Genomic DNA, 18,413 nt, shown 5'->3' with positions numbered 1-18,413 from the left:
CTGGCTTAACCTAGCCGCACCTTCTCATCCTGGCTCAGCAAACGTGCAACCAATTAAGCCAGGATAGGCCGCGCAAGCTAGGTCAAGCTGGGCTTTCTTAATTATCCTGGATTTCTTTATTCTGGTTTCGTGCAATACCCCTCTGGAAACATTAGAGATTAGTTATTTTTATTAGAATATGTTTTTTAATATTACAGTTAATATCTTATTTTCACATTTACCTAAATTCATCCCACAGGCCACATTGGACTCTCTGGTGGGCTTCTTTTGGCCCCCAGTCCATACGTTTGACAACCCTGATTTGGAGAATTGCTGCAGCTTTTATTGTTTCTGAAACCGAGACACTTTGGATCATTTCACTCAGGTAGAAACCTTAAAACCAAACATTTTGTGGCCTTCTCAGAGGATCCAAGATAAAGAAGATGAGTGAATCACGCCTGAGCGTTGATACTGCAAAAGGTTTTATTTCAACTGGCTGTAGAGTTTGTACAGTACAGGGTTTGTACATAAATAGGCAGTAGTTATAAATATTAGCAGTCTGGTTGGTATAAAATTAAAAAAGAACATATTTTACATTATAAACACTTTGTCTCTGGTTGGATTGTCCGTACATGGTCACAGAGGGGACGTCGCTCCAGATACACCACAGATACGTCCCTTTCTTCATCATGGCTGCTATGTACAGCTGAGGATGTACAGACCCAGTCCAGTTCTCCCAGTTCTGGCCCGTTTAAAGAACATCCCGTTGCCACAAACATGCACACACACAGACATGCAGAGTTCATCGCCGTGACGGCAGGCGAGTCATCACATTTGCTCCCTAAAGGCTAAAACATACAGATGTGTGCAGAGCAACACCGCCCCCCAGTGTGCTGAGCTGGTACTGCAGGTGAAGCCATGAGGCCTCTGAACAAACATCTTATCTGATCCATCCCAGTCTGGACGGTCAAAGTGCAAATGTTCCATCTACGCTGGCAGACATGTCGACAAAAACGAGAGAAAGAGGATGGATAAAGCTAAAATGTGAACTTTGGCATTTCGACCTCTGACCCTGCATCACCTGTCGGGAAGAATTATGGGAAAACCCGAGGACGTCTGCAGTAGCTTCTAGAACATTCTTCAGTCTCCACCAGAAACAAGGCAGGCTCAGTTCAGTGCAACGTAAAGAACACAGGCTGGTTAATGCAACCATGAAGAAGAGGAGGGGGAGGAGGGATGATGATGAGGACTCACAGTTAGACAGCAGTTTGTATACAAAACACACCGTTCCTCCAACCCAAGCTGGAGGAATTGATCCTGGATCAGGCCTGAGACCTGAGGCCTCAGTGCTTCTTCTTCTTCATTGGTTCAGAGCTGGAGGAGGAGACCAGGGGGATGGTACAAGTCTGGGGTCGGGAGACTTGATCAGCTCGACGTGGAGTCTGTAACCAGAAACGGCTCATCTGTCTGCAGGTTAGAGAACAAAGTCCTGATCTGGTCCCCAGACATCTCCATGGAAACGGGATATAATATACTAACATAACACTAATCATAAATTTAAAATCAGCATCCGAGTCAGAACCAGAGTTGGTCCAGTTCTAAGGAGCTTAAAGTCTGAACCCTCGTAGAGAAGCTTTCTGTCATTTCTTTAAGTTTTTCTGGTCCAGCAGACCTGTTCAGTGTTTTCTATTAATACTTTTATTCATTCATTTTATGTACCGCTTCGTCCAGTTCAGGGTCGCAGGGAAGCTGGAGCCGATCTCAGCAATTAACAGACGAGGGGCAGGTTCACCTGGACTGGTTGCCAGTCCATCACAGAGACACATGATTAATGACTATTATCTAAACTAGTTCCCACCAGTGCTCATCATAGTCTCCAGGAATAGTTCTCCAGGATCTTTGAAAGACTTTCCAAAGCTCTGTGGATGTTTCTGCCTTTCTGCTCTCTGTGCAGACGGGTGTTGGAAGCGTCGGGCATTTTTAGTAAAGCTTTTCAATCTTTCTAGACTATCGCTGCTTTTTTAATCTTATTTTATTTATTGCATCTTAATTTTATTTTATTGCATTTTGTTTTTACTCTTTTTAGTTTAGCTTAAAATCTTTCATTGAAACTTCCAGTGTTTTAGTTTCCTCGGTGCAGTTAGTGTCATCAATTTATGTACGTTGTGTGTTTATATGTGTGTGTGTGTGTGAATATGTGGTGTTTATGTGTGACTGGTAGGTTTGTGGTCTGGGGGACTTGACGGGGGACTTGGTAAAGACGGATTTTATTCATTATGTTTTTAATGTAAAACACTTTTTGTTGCATTTCTTTGTATAAAATATACTTTTTAAATAAAGATTTTCAGCCACGTTTCCACGGAGACCATTTCTGATGAGGCTTCGTCCAACAGTAGGTGGATCATCTGAAGGTCCAGATGCATCTCTCAGGTCCTGGTTCAGGTCTTTGGGAACCACCATGTTGTTTTCTGTCTGATCTTTGCTGGTTTTACAGATGAAACCAAAGAAATGGGAACAGATGACAAAGATCCAGTTTAAACTGGTTCTTTGCTAAGTTGTTTATGTGTCGACACAGCTCTGGTTCCTCCCTTCAGTTTGGAGCCTTTTTCCTGAGTTAAGTTCCTCTGAAACTGGTCTGGTACCAGTACAGGACTAGAAATGAGGTAAAAAGCAGAAAAACCTTTAGAGACTTTAAGACCTTCAGAAAGCTGGAGAAGACAATGACGTGAGGACTATCCGGACTCTTCTGGAATAGGACTTTGGATCAGGACTCTAGAACAGCACTCTGGAACAGGACTCTGAACAGAACTCTAGATCAGGCCTCTGGAACGGGACTCTGGAACGTGACTCTGGATCGGGACTCTGGAACAGGATTCTAGATCAGGATTCTGGATCAGGACTCTGGATCGGGACTCTAGATTGGGATTCTGGATCAGGATTCTGAATCAGGACTCTGGATCAGGACTCTGGAACGGGACTCTTGATCTGGACTCTGGAACGGGACTCTGGAACAGGATTCTGGATCAGGATTCTGGATCAGGACTCTGGATCAGGATTCTGGATCAGAACTCTGGATCGGGACTCTAGATTGGGACTCTGGATCGGGACTCTGGAACAGGATTCTAGATCAGGATTCTGGATCAGGACTCTAGATCGGGACTCTGGATCGGGACTCTGGAACAGGATTCTAGATCAGGATTCTGGATCAGGACTCTAGATCGGGACTCTGGAACGGGACTGTATAAAACATTTTAGGGATGCTCCAGGTTCTCTAGACCTCGACCTTTCTCGGACGTTGCAGGAAGGAGCAACGTAGAACTTCCTGTTTCCACCAGGTGGCGCAGTGAGTACGTTCACCTGCAGATGTCCTCATCTGATTGGATGACGAGTCTGACTTCCTGTCTCTTGTTTAAATCCAGTCAATATTTTACGGATCTGATTAAAAACGGAAAAACTAAAACTGATTAATTGAAATGAGATTTTTTGTTCCTGCTGGGTTTAAGGTTTTGGTTCTAACCTGGTTTTTGAGGAATTTTAGATCCAGTTAAACCTTTTGGTAGTTGATGTGTTTTGATGGATCTACGTGGTATGATGAGTGAGTGATGTAAAAATCTGACCTGATCCAGAACCTTCATTACTTTTCTGTCTCTGGATGTTTGTAGATGTGCAGAGGAAACCAGTCAAATTCTGATTTTGGACTAAAAGGGTTTTGCGCTTTCAGTCTTCAAGCTAAGATATGCTAACCGTCTCCTGACTCCAGCTCAGACTCAACCAGGTTGTGGTTCAGGGTTGGTTCGGGTCGCTGTGAACGTCTCTTAGCATCCGGAGCGCCTCTGGTGTGTTGGGCGTTTCTATAGAGGACTCCTGAGCTAACACGGGCCCATGGTCTGACTCTGTGGCGTTTGTCTCTATGACTCCAGATGCAGATCAGGAAGAAGGTGGAGCTGATCTGGAAGCTGATCCAACCTGATGCTGGTTTTATGGCACCACCAATGTTTATAAGATGCAGAATTCAGAGCTTCTTGCTGCTCGTGAGCCGGTCGGTGCGGCTCTGAAGCTGCTTCCTTAAAGAGACGATGAGGATGAGGAATGTTTTTCTGAAGGCTCGTCGCTCCTGGAAACCCACCGCCGATTTTATCACATCCTCATCTTGTCTCTGTTTCCACAGAAACCTTAAGAGTCTGCAGCTGCAGGAGCCTCAGGACGTCCCAGAAAAGGATTTTGGCACAAAGAAGACACAACGACCGGTCCAAGTCTTGTCCAGCCTCCCAGCTCCTCTTCCTCCTCTTCCTCCAACAAAGCAGCTTCCAGTCTCTGCTGCTGTGCCATCGTCCGTCCTTCATCCTGTCAGGGGTCTTCCTCACAGCGTAGCCAGGATGCGAGAGAAGGAGATGACGACAGAGAGGGTGGTCTGGCCCACGCCGAGCACTAGCGCCTCCAGCGGAGCCATGTCCTTACCGGCCACCCGGTAAACGCCCGCCACTGCCGCGCCTGAGGACGCAAACACACAGTAAACACACACAGAAACTAGAGCTGGTACCACTAATATCCTGAACCGATTTAGATTGATACAGATTCTTTTACAGATAACTGTGGACCTTGTTTACATGGGCCACAAAATCAGATATCTGGTAGTAATCAGATTACTGTAATAATCTGATCTGAAGAGTCTACATGCATGTCTGAAATACCATTTTCTAAAAACTGTTTCCTACATTTACCGGTCCATTATCAGATTTATTTCGGAGTAGGTACATGTGTGGTGATGTCACTTCCTGTGTTTTTTTTCCCTCCAAAACAGTCTGTTTGTTGAACATGGTGGAGCCCATGGTCTTAGAGTTAGCTGTTAATGTGAGAGCCCACAGTCTTAAGGTGCGTCCCAATTCAGGGTCTGCACACTTCGAAGTGCAGATTCGTCGGCCACATACGTCATCGCGGTGCACAAAGTACTGCACACGTTTGGCCCCAAACGAAGGATGCTGGTGGTGCATCTTTCGCGGCCTCTTTTCTCCCAGAATTCATTGCGCACAAGACGGTGGTAATTCAGCAACCGAGCACAGAAGCGTATGTTTTTGGTTTCAGTAATGTTTAATAAAAAAGTATGTTTTTTTTTTAACTACACTTTAGTAGAAACGTTACAAAACCAAGTACATTAAAGGCATGTTTGTTAAATGGTGACATTAAAATTTGGCAATATTGTATATTAATTTTGTTTTTGTTTTTTTAACTGTCGGTGTTGCCGGTCGGTTTAAACGTTCACTAAAGTGCAGTAGACTACGTAGTCTGCACACTCTGAAGTGTGCAGACCCTGAATTGGGACACGCCTTTAGTGTTAGCTGCTAATGTGAGAGCCCATGGTGTTAGCGTTAGCTGCTAATGTGAGAGCCCATGGTCTTAGGGTGTGTCCCAAACCACGCACTTCTATACTTCGAACACTACATTTAAGTGCTTAGTGCGCTGACACAGAAATTTCAGTAAAAACTCAGTGCACTGAAAGTACCCGGATGCTGCCCTAAACTCGGCCAAAAATGTAGTGCGATACGATGGACACTACACGCACTAAATGGACGCCATCTTGCTGACGTAGCGGAAGGGGAGGGACTTTCAACCAGTTTTCAGAGCTGGCAGCCACCGACTCAGTGGTACCGATGCAGGCGGAGGGTATTTTCTACTGTTGTAAGTACGAAGATATTTGATCATAATTCTAATATAAACTGCAGCATGCTTCTTATCTCTTCTATCCCTGATGACAGTTATGGATCTGATCATTTGTTGGAGGCTGCAGTAGAGTTAGCAACGTAAATGTTAGCAGTTTTATTGCCGATTTCGCGGATCTAGATGGGCTATAAGTGTTAAAAATGATTAATACTATAGGTTCCGTATGTATATTCATGATTGTTGAACCTCCAGATGAAGCACTGCGGGGTCTCTGGCGTAAACGAAATGGTCTTTGATCTGAAAACTGATTAGGAAACACCGCTGGTTAGAGAACCCACCCGTTTCGATGGTACCGCTGACGAAGCTGTAGCTCATTGTACATCACTTTAAATAAGCGTCTGCAAAGTACCCATAAAGTACATAATAATGTTTGCTTTTATATAAACTGCCATTCTGTGTTCACCGTAGGTCACTGTGGCATCAAACTACCGAGCCAGCAGTGGCACTGAGGCATTTACCACCTGCGGGCCAGGACGCTGCTGTGGAGAAGAGGAGGCGTAAAGAGAGATATGTTTTAATAAAAAGTTTAAATAAAATGTTTTCTGCATCCCTGTTTTAGCGTCTTCATTACTGCATTTCATATTTTAAATGATGGTTTCTAGTTTAATCGGTTTCCTGTTGCCAGACGTGAACGTATCAGTGTAAACACCAATGAAAACAGATGTATAATGTAACATACTTTAATTCAGTTAAGATATCTTTGTTTATTTAAAAGCTGTTTTTTAGTGTTTTAAATTGCACTTTATACTAACAAGTATGGGGGAGACATGCAAAGACACATGAATGTGTGCTGATGGTTTCTATTGTTATCAACTGAGATAGATTAATACAGTGGAGGCCACGGTTCTTTGTTTCACTAATGAGGCCTTTTAAAAGGCATTTAATAGCATAAAAGTATGATGACATGCAAACACGTATGTTAACGTGATTTTGGTGTTAGTGTTAGCTGCTAATGTGAGAGCCCATGGTGTTTGTGTTAACTTCTAATGTGAGAGCCCATGGTGTTAGCGTTAACTTCTAATGTGAGAGCCCATGGTGTTAGTGTTAGCTGCTAATGTGAGAGCCCATGGTGTTAGCGTTAGCTGCTAATGTGAGAGCCCATGGTGTTAGCGTTAGCTGCTAATGTGAGAGCCCATGGTGTTAATGTTAGCTGCTAATGTGAGAGCCCATGGTGTTAGCGTTAGCTGCTAATGTAAGAGCCCATGGTGTTAGTGTTAGCTGCTAATGTGAGAGCCCATGGTGTTAATGTTAGCTGCTAATGTGAGAGCCCATGGTGTTAGCGTTAGCTGCTAATGTAAGAGCCCATGGTGTTAGTGTTAGCTACTAATGTGAGAGCCTACAGTCTTAGTGTTAGCTGCTAATGTGAGAGCCCATGATGTTAGTGATAGCTGCTAATGTGAGAGCCCATGATGTTAGCGTTAGCTGCTAATGTGAGAGCCCATGGTGTTAGTGTTAGCTGCTAATGTGAGAGCCAATGGTGTTAGCGTTAGCTGCTAATGTGAGAGCCCATGGTGTTAGCGTTAGCTGCTAATGTGAGAGCCCATGGTGTTTGAGTTAGCTGCTAATGTGAGAGCCAATGGTCTTAGTGTTAGCTGCTAATGTGAGAGCCCATGGTGTTAGCGTTAGCTGCTAATGTGAGAGCCCATGGTGTTAGCGTTAGCTGCTAATGTGAGAGCCAATGGTCTTAGTGTTAGCTGCTAATGTGAGAGCCAATGGTGTTAGCGTTAGCTGCTAATGTGAGAGCCCATGGTGTTAGCGTTAGCTGCTAATGTGAGAGCCCATGGTGTTTGAGTTAGCTGTCTACATGACCACCTGAATTATCTGATAACTCCAGAAATCAGGTAATAATCAAATTTTTGTTGTGCATGTAAACAAGCTCATTTACACATGTTAATTTCTCTCCAATACACAGATGTCTGTGCCTGTAAGATAAGATAAGATAATCTTTATTATTCCCACAAATTACAATTAAATGAAAGAAACATCATACACACATTACAATAAAAGTGCATAATTAGCTGTCGGTCATACTGTCATGTGAGTGTGGGTTCCAGTGATGCAGTAGATTGTAATGCAGCATTATACAGTCTGATTGCTGTGGGAATGAAAGACCTGCGGAAGCGTTCCCGTTTACACTTCGGGTGTAGAAGTCTATCACTGATGGAGCTGCTTAAGGCCCCCACAGTCTGATGCAGAGGGTGAGAGGTGTTGTCAATGATGGCGGACAGTTTTGCCAGAACTCTCCTCTCCACCATTACCTCAGTGGAGTCCAGGGGGCAGCCACAGACTGAGCTAGCTCTTTTTACCAGTCTATTGAGTCTGTTCTTGTCCCGCTCAGAACACCCCCCTCCCCAACACACCACAGCATAAAAAACCACGGATGCCACCACAGTCTCATAAAAAGTTCTCAGCAGTTGCCTGCTCACGCTGAAGGATCCCGGCCTCCTCAGCAGGTATAGATGACACTGACCCTTCTTATAAAGAGTCTGTGTTATCTGTCCAGTCCAGTTTATTATTTAGGTGGACACCCAGGTACTTGTATGTCCTCACTCTCTCGATGTCAAGTCCCTGGATGTTTAACGGTGCAGTAGAGGAGGGTTTTCTCTGGAAATCAATCACCATCTCCTTTGTCGTGCTGGTATTTACTAGAAGGTGATTCTGCTCACACCAGTCGATAAAGTCCATGATGACCTTCTTGTACTCGCAGTTGTTCCCCTCGGACACACATCCCGCTATAGCAGTGTCATCGGAGAACTTCTGGAGGTGACAACTGTCCGTGGAATACCTGAAGTCGGATGTGTACAGGGTGAAGAGGAAAGGTGATAGTACTGTGCCCTGAGGGGCCCCTGTGCCGCAGAAAACCACATCCGACACACAGTCCCTCAGCCTCACATACTGGGGTCTGCAAGTAAGGTAATCCATGACCCATGCAGACCCCCACCCTCTCCAGCTTCATCCTAAATATTGAAGGTTGAATCGTATTAAAATGTAGTCCTGTATATCTTTCTTTCTCTTTCCTTTTTTAACGTGTGCATGTGCAAACAACTGCATGGCTTTTTCTTTTCAGCGTTTTCTGTTATATAGAAGAAAGTGATGCTTTCACAATGTGAGCGGATCATAAAAGAAAAACGAGACGGCGTGCAGCAGCAGGAAGTTGGTTTATAAACAAAGGAAACGAATGCCATGTTCAACAAAGGCCAGATGTTTTGCTGTCTACATGATCACGTGAATAATCTGATAACTCCAAATTCAGATAATGATCAGATTTTTGGTGTTCAAGAAAACGGGTTCACTGTGATTATTCTCAGCAGATATCACTGTAACAGACCAGACACACATAAGTAACGTGTGACCACCAGTTATTGATCACATCACATCGTGGTGACGGATGAATACATTTTCTATTGATGTCACCTGATGGGCTTCCTGACACTAAATAACTGTTTTATATGTCTACTAGTCAGGAGTTTTGCCACACCATCTAGTAACAGTATTCAATGGCATCTGCTTGATCACAGATAGCGCCAACATCTCAGTCCTGGTACTGCTGGATCCTGCTAACATCTTGTTAGGCCGGCTGAAAAACTGGCACCTCAATTAGCTGGTTTGTGCCTAAAAGACAGGAATTACTTTGTGTCTATAGGTAACCTGTGGAGTTCCCCAAGGCTCCATCCTGGGGCCCCTGCTGTTCAACATCTAAATGCTGCCATTCGCTCAAATTATGAAAACAACTAAATAAGTTAGCATAACTAAGCTGATGACAGACAAATCCAAGGAAAAAACAAACAACCAAGGCAAAAACCTGGGAGCAGTCCTGAACTCAGACCTAAATTTCAGCATCACATTAAGACAGCTGTGAAGTCAGCCTGTTATCACTTAAAGAACATCTGGAGGATTAAAGGACTGATGATTCAGCAGGACTTAGGAAAAACTCCAGTCCTCAGATCTTTACACAGTCTTCAAAATCCTTCTGTTAGTTTACAAAACACTGAATGGCTTAAGGCCAAAATCCCTTCAGGATCTTCTGGTTCATTATGAACCAACCAGATCCCTCAGGTCATCAGGGTCTACCCAGAAGTGTTCCCAGACTTATCAAAACCACTGTCATTCCATTTTTCTGTTTTATTTCATTTATTTTTAAAGTTTGTTTTTCATGCTTCTTCTGCACCCTGCTGTAATGCTTTTAATGTTTCATGTAAAGGACTTTGTTGTCATGTAGATGAAATGTCACGTACTAATAAACCTGGTCTGTCTCCCCCTGCTGGCAGGGAGAGTAATTACACCAACATTTCCTTCGTCTGTTCTAACCAGTGTTTTTTTCCTCAGAACACTGTTTTATCTGAAGCATCAGAAACTTTTCTCCAACACCGCCTCTGGATTTTCCTCCATCACATTCAGCTGTACTCATCCTTAGATTAACTAATCCCTACAGCAGAGAAATATCCCAGCAGCCTCCATGTTTAAAACTCTGAAAGACTGAGAAGATCAGAGGTTTAACTGGTAAAGAGTGAAGAATTTCCACAGCTTAGATGTGGGTTCAGCTCTAGATCCGTTAAAAAAGCTGATCTATGTGAAGGCATAAATCTTTCTACTTTATCCAGGAAAGATTTAAGCTCTGAGTCAGAGAAAACCCGTCGGTTCAGTTCCTGATTTCTGGAACCATCTGAAGCTTCAGACCTGCTTCTACACAACCAACAGATGGAAACATGGAAAATCTTGGAAGTCTAGAATTCCTGGAGTGTGGATAGTGGAAGAAGTTGGGATTAAGACCTTCATGACTTATCCTGCATTCTTTCTGCTCCTAGAAGTACCATTTTTACTGTTTTCTTTTATAAAACGTTTAATAAGATCTGCAAACATAAAAAAGCTTCTATGAGGCATCAAATGGTCAACAGAACAATAAATATTAATATTCAAACTGTGTCTTTGTGCATGAGGGTTTTTACTGGTGTGTGAGGCCAGTGGACGGGACTTACTGGTGATGACGCCTCCGGAGAGGGAGGCCAGGAAACCCACGCTGACCAGCACCAGGGTGATGAGGCGGCCCCACTTATGGCGCTGCAGCATGACCAACATGAGCAGCCCCACGGCGCCGTGGACAAACAGCGAGGAGAAAAGACACCACAGGAACACCCAGTACCACATCTCTGAGGGGGGAACAAGAGCAGAACCATCAGAACCAGAACCAACAGCCAGACTGGAGAAAATGTTCACACCTTCTTCCAGGTTTCTGACACATCCGCTGATTTAACACCTTTAATGATAATCTGATGCAGTTTTTAGAAAATCATGTTTATTATTTTATTAATTATTTCTTCTTTTAAAGGACAAACTGATCATTTAGAAAACATGAAAAGTTAGAAAATAAAAGATTCAGGATTATTGAGCATTTTGACAGTCAAAAGGTTAAAAAGAAAACATAAAAGAAAACCCTTCTTTTTCCCAACAAGTAGGCATTGTGCATGTCAAAAGTGTTACCACTGAACTAAATCTGTCTATCCAGCTTCCAGCTGGAATCTCTGATCAGATCGATTTCAGTTAGACAGATTAAATATTTGTTAATAGTTAATCGTCCTGAGGTTCTCAGCCTCAGGATCAGAGTTCTGATGGTCTGGGGTGGATCAGGGGTTTGATGGTTTGGGTGGATCAGGGTTCTGATGGTCGGGGTTGGATCAGGGTTCTGATGGTCGGGGGTTGGATCAGGGTTCTGATGGTTTGGGTTGGATCAGGGTCTGATGGTTTGAGTTGGATCAGGGTCTGATGGTATGGGGTGGATCAGAGTTCTGATGGTTTGGGGTGGATCAGGGGGCTGATGGTCTGGGGTGGATCAGGGTCTGATGGTTTGGGTGGATCTGGGTTCTGATGGTCGGGGGTTGGATCAGGGTCTGATGGTTTGGGGTGGATCAGGGTTCTGATGGTCGGGGGTTGGATCAGGGTTCTGATGGTCTGGGTTGGATCAGGGTCTGATGGTTTGAGTTGGATCAGGGTCTGATGTTCTGCGGTGGATCAGGGTTCTGATGGTTTGGGGTGGATCAGGGGTCTGATGGTTTGGGGTGGATCAGGGTTCTGATGGTTTGGGGTGGATCAGGGGTCTGATGGTTTGGGGTGGATCAGGGGTTCTGATGGTCTGGGGTGGATCAGGGTTCAGATGGTCTGGGGTGGATCAGGGTCTGATGGTCTGGGTGGATCAGGGTCTGATGGTCTGGGGTGGATCAGGGTTCTGATGGTTTGGGTTGGATCAGGGTCTGATGGTCTGGGGTGGATCAGGGTCTGATGGTCTGGGGTGGATCAGGGTTCTGATGGTCTGGGGTGGATCAGGGTCTGATGGTCTGGGGTGGATCATGGTTCTGATAGTTTGGGTTGGATCAGGGTCTGATGGTCTGGGGTGGATCAGGGTCAGATGGTTTGGGGTGGATCAGGGTTCTGATGGTTTGGGGTGGATCAGGGTTCTGATGGTTTGGGGTGGATCAGGGTTCTGATGGTCTGGGGTGGATCAGGGTTCTGATGGTTTGGGGTGGATCAGGGTTCTGATGGTTTGGGTTGGATCAGGGTCTGATGGTCTGGGTTGGATCAGGGTTCTGATGGTTTGGGTTGGATCAGGGTCTGATGGTTTGGGGTGGAGCATGGTCTGATGGTTTGGGGTGGATCAGGGTTCTGATGGTTTGGGTTGGATCATGGTCTGATGGTTTGGGGTGGATCAGGGTTCTGATAGTTTGGGGTGGATCATGGTCTGATGGTTTGGGGTGGATCAGGGTTCTGATGGTTTGGGGTGGATCAGGGTTCTGATGGTCTGGGGTGGATCAGGGTTCTGATGGTTTGGGGTGGATCAGGGTTCTGATGGTCTGGGGTGGATCATGGTCTGATGGTTTGGGGTGGATCAGGGTTCTGATGGTTTGGGGTGGATCAGGGTTCTGATGGTTTGGGGTGGATCAGGGTTCTGATGGTCTGGGGTGGATCAGGGTTCTGATGGTTTGGGGTGGATCAGGGTTCTGATGGTTTGGGTTGGATCAGGGTCTGATGGTCTGGGTTGGATCAGGGTTCTGATGGTTTGGGTTGGATCAGGGTCTGATGGTTTGGGGTGGATCATGGTCTGATGGTTTGGGGTGGATCAGGGTTCTGATAGTTTGGGGTGGATCAGGGTTCTGATGGTCTGGGGTGGATCAGGGTTCTGATGGTTTGGGGTGGATCAGGGTTCTGATGGTTTGGGGTGGATCAGGGTTCTGATGGTTTGGGTTGGATCAGGGTTCTGATGGTTTGGGGTGGATCAGGGTTCTGATGGTCTGGGGTGGATCAGGGTTCTGATGGTTTGGGGTGGATCAGGGTTCTGATGGTTTGGGTTGGATCAGGGTCTGATGGTTTGGGGTGGATCATGGTTCTGATGGTTTGGGGTGGATCAGGGTTCTGATAGTTTGGGGTGGATCAGGGTTCTGATGGTTTGGGGTGGATCATGGTTCTGTGATGAGTTGTGTAGTAAAAACATTCATGTATTGTTTGTTATAATCTAATAAAGTGTCTTAACTGGAAATCAAACCCTTTTCCTCCACTGACTGGTTTTTGTTCATCATATAAACTAATAAAGTTTTCTGTCTCCATCATGTGATTTTTATCCTGTTTTCAGACTCAAGTCATTTGTTTTGGGTTTGTTTATGTATCTGGTTCCTTTATAAGTCTGAACTGGAGCTACTGGGCCGCTATGAAAAACATGGCTACCGTGGTCAGGGCCCGTGTTGGCTGCGTGACCGGTTTCAGGGATGACGCATGGCAGACAGAGGTGACTGCTGGCGGGTCATTTTTCACGGTTCAGGCGGAGCTGGAAGGTGTGTTTCGGGACGTAGCAGCTGAAGTGCTGCGTCATGTTTAGAGAGACGAGCCAACGCAGCCCAAAAAGGTCAGAGAGCAGCGTTAACTTCTGCTAGTCCCCAAAGACAGGACGAGGTCTTTGTCAGCACACAGGTTTACAGCTGAGGAGAGGTTGCTGACTTCATCTCTCAGGAGGAAGAGTCGGGATTTATCCCAACGTGGACGGAGGAGGAAAAGGAGGGACTGACTGCTTCCATCTCCACTCAGAGCTGGAAACTGCACAGCAAAGACGATACTGGAAGGTTGTTTCCAGTTCAGAGAACAGATAAAAATCATGAAAATCCACTGATTCAAGTTCCTGTTAACACAAATATCTAACCAGCCAATCACATGGCAGCAGCTCGATACATTGCTGCCACGTGATCCCCCAGAAAAATGTCCCCCTTCACCTTCTTCTTCTGTGGGTCTTTCATGGTGGCGATATGGCTGTTCTCACATATAAAAGGACTCACTGCATGATCTAATATAAATGATTCATTCTGGGGTCATGAAAACATCATTAATCAAGCAAAGCTATTAGATAATAATAGAAACCTTCCTGTCAGACCTGTCTCGGTGAGACCGTTTACATATCCATTTAAACCCAACAATAGGGAGTAATCAGATTACATAACTTCCTGTTATTTTCAAAACATCTGGTGTTTTTTTAACATGGCGGCGCCCACAGTCTTAGCATTACCTGCTAATACATGAACACCATGAACACTTTGTTTTTATGCCAACGTCCCACTGCTGCACATCCTAGAGCATTTTAGTCATTTTTTGGAAAATATTGATGAGTCATATTCAGATTATCGTGTCTCCATGCCCACATAAACAATCTGATAACCCCAGAAATCAGATAATGATCAGACTTTTGTTGTTCATGTAAACAGTCTGAATGTTACTGGTTAGCTTCTTACATGTAGCCAGAATAATCTGATGATGAGAAATTGGATTAAAACATCTGTGCATGAGGACCCGTGTATCTGATTTATTTAGTTTATTTACATCTGCGTTGCTTCTGTGTTGTCGCAGTTTCAACATGAGTGAAACACAATGGCAGGAAGTCTAAACCACTTCTAAATGAGTACAAAGTAAAAATATAAATGTATTCTATTTAGCATTTTATTCGCTTCCACATTAGCAACTAATGCTAAGTCATGGCCAATCATGGGAAAATGTAGACCTGGATTTTTTTTAATATCGCTTGTAGATGCATCAGACCAGATTATTAAAATAATCTGATTACTCCCGGTTATTGGAGTTTGATGGTCAAATAATGGGGTCATTGTTTTCTACTTTGCTTCTTAACCATCACCGTGTCTCCATGATCACACATTTTTAAACAAGGACAACTAAAATAACAGTGATGCCGAAAGGTTTTCGTTTGGGTAAACAGACCCTTTAACCTCGACCTTGCAAGATCACAGACAGAGAAATGAAAGCCTCACTTTCACAGTGGTTTCCACACATATTTAAATGTTCTTTTTATGGTTTCCTGAAGTGAAACCTCACATCTCATAAACAGGAAATAATTTGTTTAAGAAGCTCTGCAGGGCCTCAGAGGAACCAGAGGGTTGGACGGATCTGTTCCCGACTCCTCACTGACAGTATCGGACGTCCCGAGGGGGACGGGGGGATGGAGGGAGACCCGGGGCTGGTGATCTGTGGAGTTGAAGCTGGGGGGTGGGGGGTCTCTGCGGCTCTTTGCAGCAGCTCGACTTCCACAAAGTTCTACATGCTGCAGCTTCCTGCTGACTCAGCATCAGCAACTTTCTGTGTTTCTCAACGCCGGATGTCAGAGATGGTATCTGACTACACATCCGGCTCAGCAGCTCCGACAATGTGTTTACACAATAATCCTGTTTCTGTATTATTTCGCCCCCTATAATTCACATTCTCGTACTTTTAAATGCGACAGAACAGATGACAGTGATGTGAACGCTTGGCCTGAATCTAAAGAAAAGCTCAGGTGTACCTTCACCTGCATGTGCAGCGTTCAGTGTGAATGAATCAGAGCTCTGATGATCCAGCTGACCAGGTTTTTATCACTTCTTATGGAGACTGGACCTTTCAGACTAACACACTCAGCTGAAAAGATGCAGCTCGATCAGCAGCTGGAGAGGCAGAAGAAGACGTCTCCTCCTCTGCACCTGCAGCTCCTCCAGTCCGGACACATAAACCTCCATCAGGTCTACGGTGCTTTAAAATGGACGCGGTGACACGCGGCGACACGCGGCCAGCGGCGGCCGGTCCGCGCGGCACGCGGCGCGCATGTTACCGCTGACGGAACACATGAAAACCTCTCCGTTCACGTACCTGTGAAGTGCTGCAGCGTCGTGCCCTGCACCCAGAGGCTCAGCACTTGCTGCACCGACAGATTGAGGTTGTAATCCCGGCTGGCCGTCATGTTTCCGCCGCCGCCGCCCATGTTCGCGCCCCTCTTTATTGAATAGATGAACTTGGCTTTAGAGGAAGGCATGGAGGAGACCGGGGCGGGGACGGGGGGCGTGAGGCGGCTCTCCCCGGCGCGGCTCCCCTCTACCGGTGCCGCTGCTTCGGCTTTACGTCCGTCGCCGCTGCGGGAAGGGAAGAGCCGCTGGCTGCTCGGTTCATCCACGGTGGTGTCGGCTGCGCGGAGGCCATGATGGGGATGGCGGCGCCAGCTCAAGCGGGCAGACGCGCGGTCGGCTCGTCCTACATCGGCTGGCCCCGCTACATAACCCTTAAAGGGCCAGCAGTCATTGGGAGGGGAGGGGGTTACGGTTTACCGTGACACATCTCTGGTGCATCAAATCTCTGAATGGGAACAAAGAGGCTGCGCAGAGTCACGTGGAGAGGTGGGATGATGATGTAGCAACGTAACGAGGACTCACCGCGAGTGATGCTGATCGTCAAATACCAACATTTGTACCGGAATTATAACCATTAACTAATAACTGGTTTATTTCACCAATTCGACCTGAACTCAAGCAACCTGGTCGCAACACTCAGAAACCATGTCATCATGTTATTAAACAGAGTTTTTCTCTGTAGTGGCTTAAAGCAAACAAACGACATCAGGTATCAGCTGGGCGTTGCCACTGACGACGGATGGACAGTGGAGCTGTCCCATGCGCTGATTGGCTGCTGCCATGTCAACAAAAGGCTAATATAGTAATAAATAAGATGGGAAAGAGGTGAGTGAGGGAATGCTGAACGTTAGTGTTGGATGTTTAAGGGTTTAAACTGAACCCTGCATTCTTAGGGATTCAATTATTTCCAAATGTCATCAAGCCATATTTTATTCCCAGTAACATAAGCAGCGTGTCAATTTTTGTATTTGAAAGGACTCTGGTAAGAAAATATAATGAATGAGGTCAGTTTGTCCTGTTTTGCTCTGTAGTATTTATGAATAAAGAGTAAAATAGAAATTATCTGTTAGAAATCAGCAGCATGTTGGCTGCAACTGTGTTTGGTTAAATTCTATTAGTTAAATAAATTTGACTTATTTTTGGTTTAATTATTTGTGTGAGAAGGGCAGATTATATACAATTTTCTTGTTTCTGCTCCTATTCATTAGTGTTTGTAACTTATGCTCTATTGATGGTTTTGTTTTTACTTACAAATGAAATAAATACTTTCAAAAAGAAAGATGATGAAACGGAGACGTTTCACCATGAGATGAAAATATGAGCTGATAGTGAATCTGATGGAAAAAGTTGGAACAGGAGCAGCAAAAGGCTGGAAAAGTACCTGGTACAAACCAGAAACACCTGGAGGAGCATTGGACAACTAACCAGGTTAACTGGCAACTGGTCAGTAACATGACTGGTATAAAAGGAGCATTTCAGAGAGGCAGAGTCTCTTACATGGAAAGATGGACAGAGCTTCACCAATTTGAGACAAACTGGATCTAAAACTGTGGAACAGTTTCAGAAAAATGTTCCTCAAACTTTGAAAGTCCACCATCTACAGTGTAGAATATCATCAGAAGATTCAGAGAATCAGAAGGAATCTCTGTATGCACGGGACAAGGCTGGATGCTGGTGATCTTCTGCATTAAAAGCAGACATGATTCTCTACTGGAAACCACTGCAAGGACTCAGGAACAGTGATGCCACAGATTACTTGAAAAAGTAATCTGACCACTGATTACTGATTACTTCTTTAAAAAGTAATCTAGTTACTTTACTGATTACTAAGGTTTAGAAGTAACTAAGTTAGATTACTAGTTACTTTATTAGTTGAAACCCCCCAAACAAAAAAATGACGGACGGAAGTGGAGAGGCGGACCTCCCATCATGCACCAGGGTAATAAGTTTCTATATCATATTTTTTTCTAAAGTCATGTGCAGTGAATGATTTGTGTTTGTCGATTTAAAAAAGGTCAAGTTTCAGCAAAGAAAGGTAACTGCATGCTTACGAGTACATAAAATTTCTGTACCACCGTTAATGAGAAGGTGTGTTGAGTTAGATAAATACACTTTCGTCCACGGCGCTTGATTTCAAATCATATGTGAAAGGAGTGGGGAGTGCCGAAGTAACGCAGGACGAATATGAAGAGTAACGGTAATTTGATTACATTGTAGGACATCCTAACGCGTTAGATTATATTTTGTTAAAATATGTAGTCAGATTACTGTAATGCGTTACTTTGTAACGCGTTACTGGCATCTCTGCTCAGGAAGACTTCCAGAAACCACTGTCTGTGAACATAATTCACCCTGAAACTAGTCTCCTCACTTCCTAGATGTTTCTAGACATTTGGGGTAGAAGAAGAGGGGAAGCTACACCGTGCTGAACATCACCCTGGAACTACTTTTTCTAGATGTGTTGCTGCCATCAGATTCCCTATCAGCTTATATTTTCCATCAGATGGTAAAAAGTCTCAG

General features: G+C 44.8%; 1 protein-coding gene across 2 annotated transcripts; it reads right to left on the bottom strand.

Moving 5' to 3' along the window:
• Window positions 1-448: 448 nt before the first annotated feature.
• Window positions 449-16,639, bottom strand: tmem170b (transmembrane protein 170B). Of its 2 annotated transcripts, none has more exons than XM_042012136.1 (3): window positions 15,859-16,639; window positions 10,674-10,844; window positions 449-4,470 (listed from the first exon to the last, which is right to left on the bottom strand). In XM_042012136.1, the coding sequence occupies exons 1-3, from the start codon at window positions 16,019-16,021 to the stop codon at window positions 4,340-4,342; spliced, it is 465 nt and encodes a 154-aa protein (XP_041868070.1). In that variant the 5' UTR covers window positions 16,022-16,639; the 3' UTR covers window positions 449-4,339. The 2 variants fall into 2 exon arrangements, with proteins under 2 accessions (XP_041868070.1, XP_041868071.1); XM_042012137.1 differs by lacking the exon at window positions 449-4,470 and adding an exon at window positions 7,660-8,482.
• Between the last annotated feature and the right edge of the window lie 1,774 nt (window positions 16,640-18,413).

Source organism: Melanotaenia boesemani, chromosome 17, assembly GCF_017639745.1.
Source record: "Melanotaenia boesemani isolate fMelBoe1 chromosome 17, fMelBoe1.pri, whole genome shotgun sequence".
In the NCBI taxonomy this organism is placed as follows: Eukaryota; Metazoa; Chordata; class Actinopteri; order Atheriniformes; family Melanotaeniidae; genus Melanotaenia; species Melanotaenia boesemani.
This window is presented reverse-complemented; position numbering and strand designations above follow the sequence as displayed.

Excerpts from the sequence above, each read along its gene's own strand:
- tmem170b (XM_042012136.1), bottom strand. The coding sequence starts at position 16,021 with ATGCCTTCCTCTAAAGCCAAGTTCATCTATTCAATAAAGAGGGGCGCG. Across the intron at positions 10,845-15,858 it reads GACGCTGCAGCACTTCACAG|AGATGTGGTACTGGGTGTTC; the intron begins GTACGTGAACGG and ends TTCCCCCCTCAG. Across the intron at positions 4,471-10,673 it reads CTCCGGAGGCGTCATCACCA|GCGCGGCAGTGGCGGGCGTT; the intron begins GTAAGTCCCGTC and ends TTGCGTCCTCAG.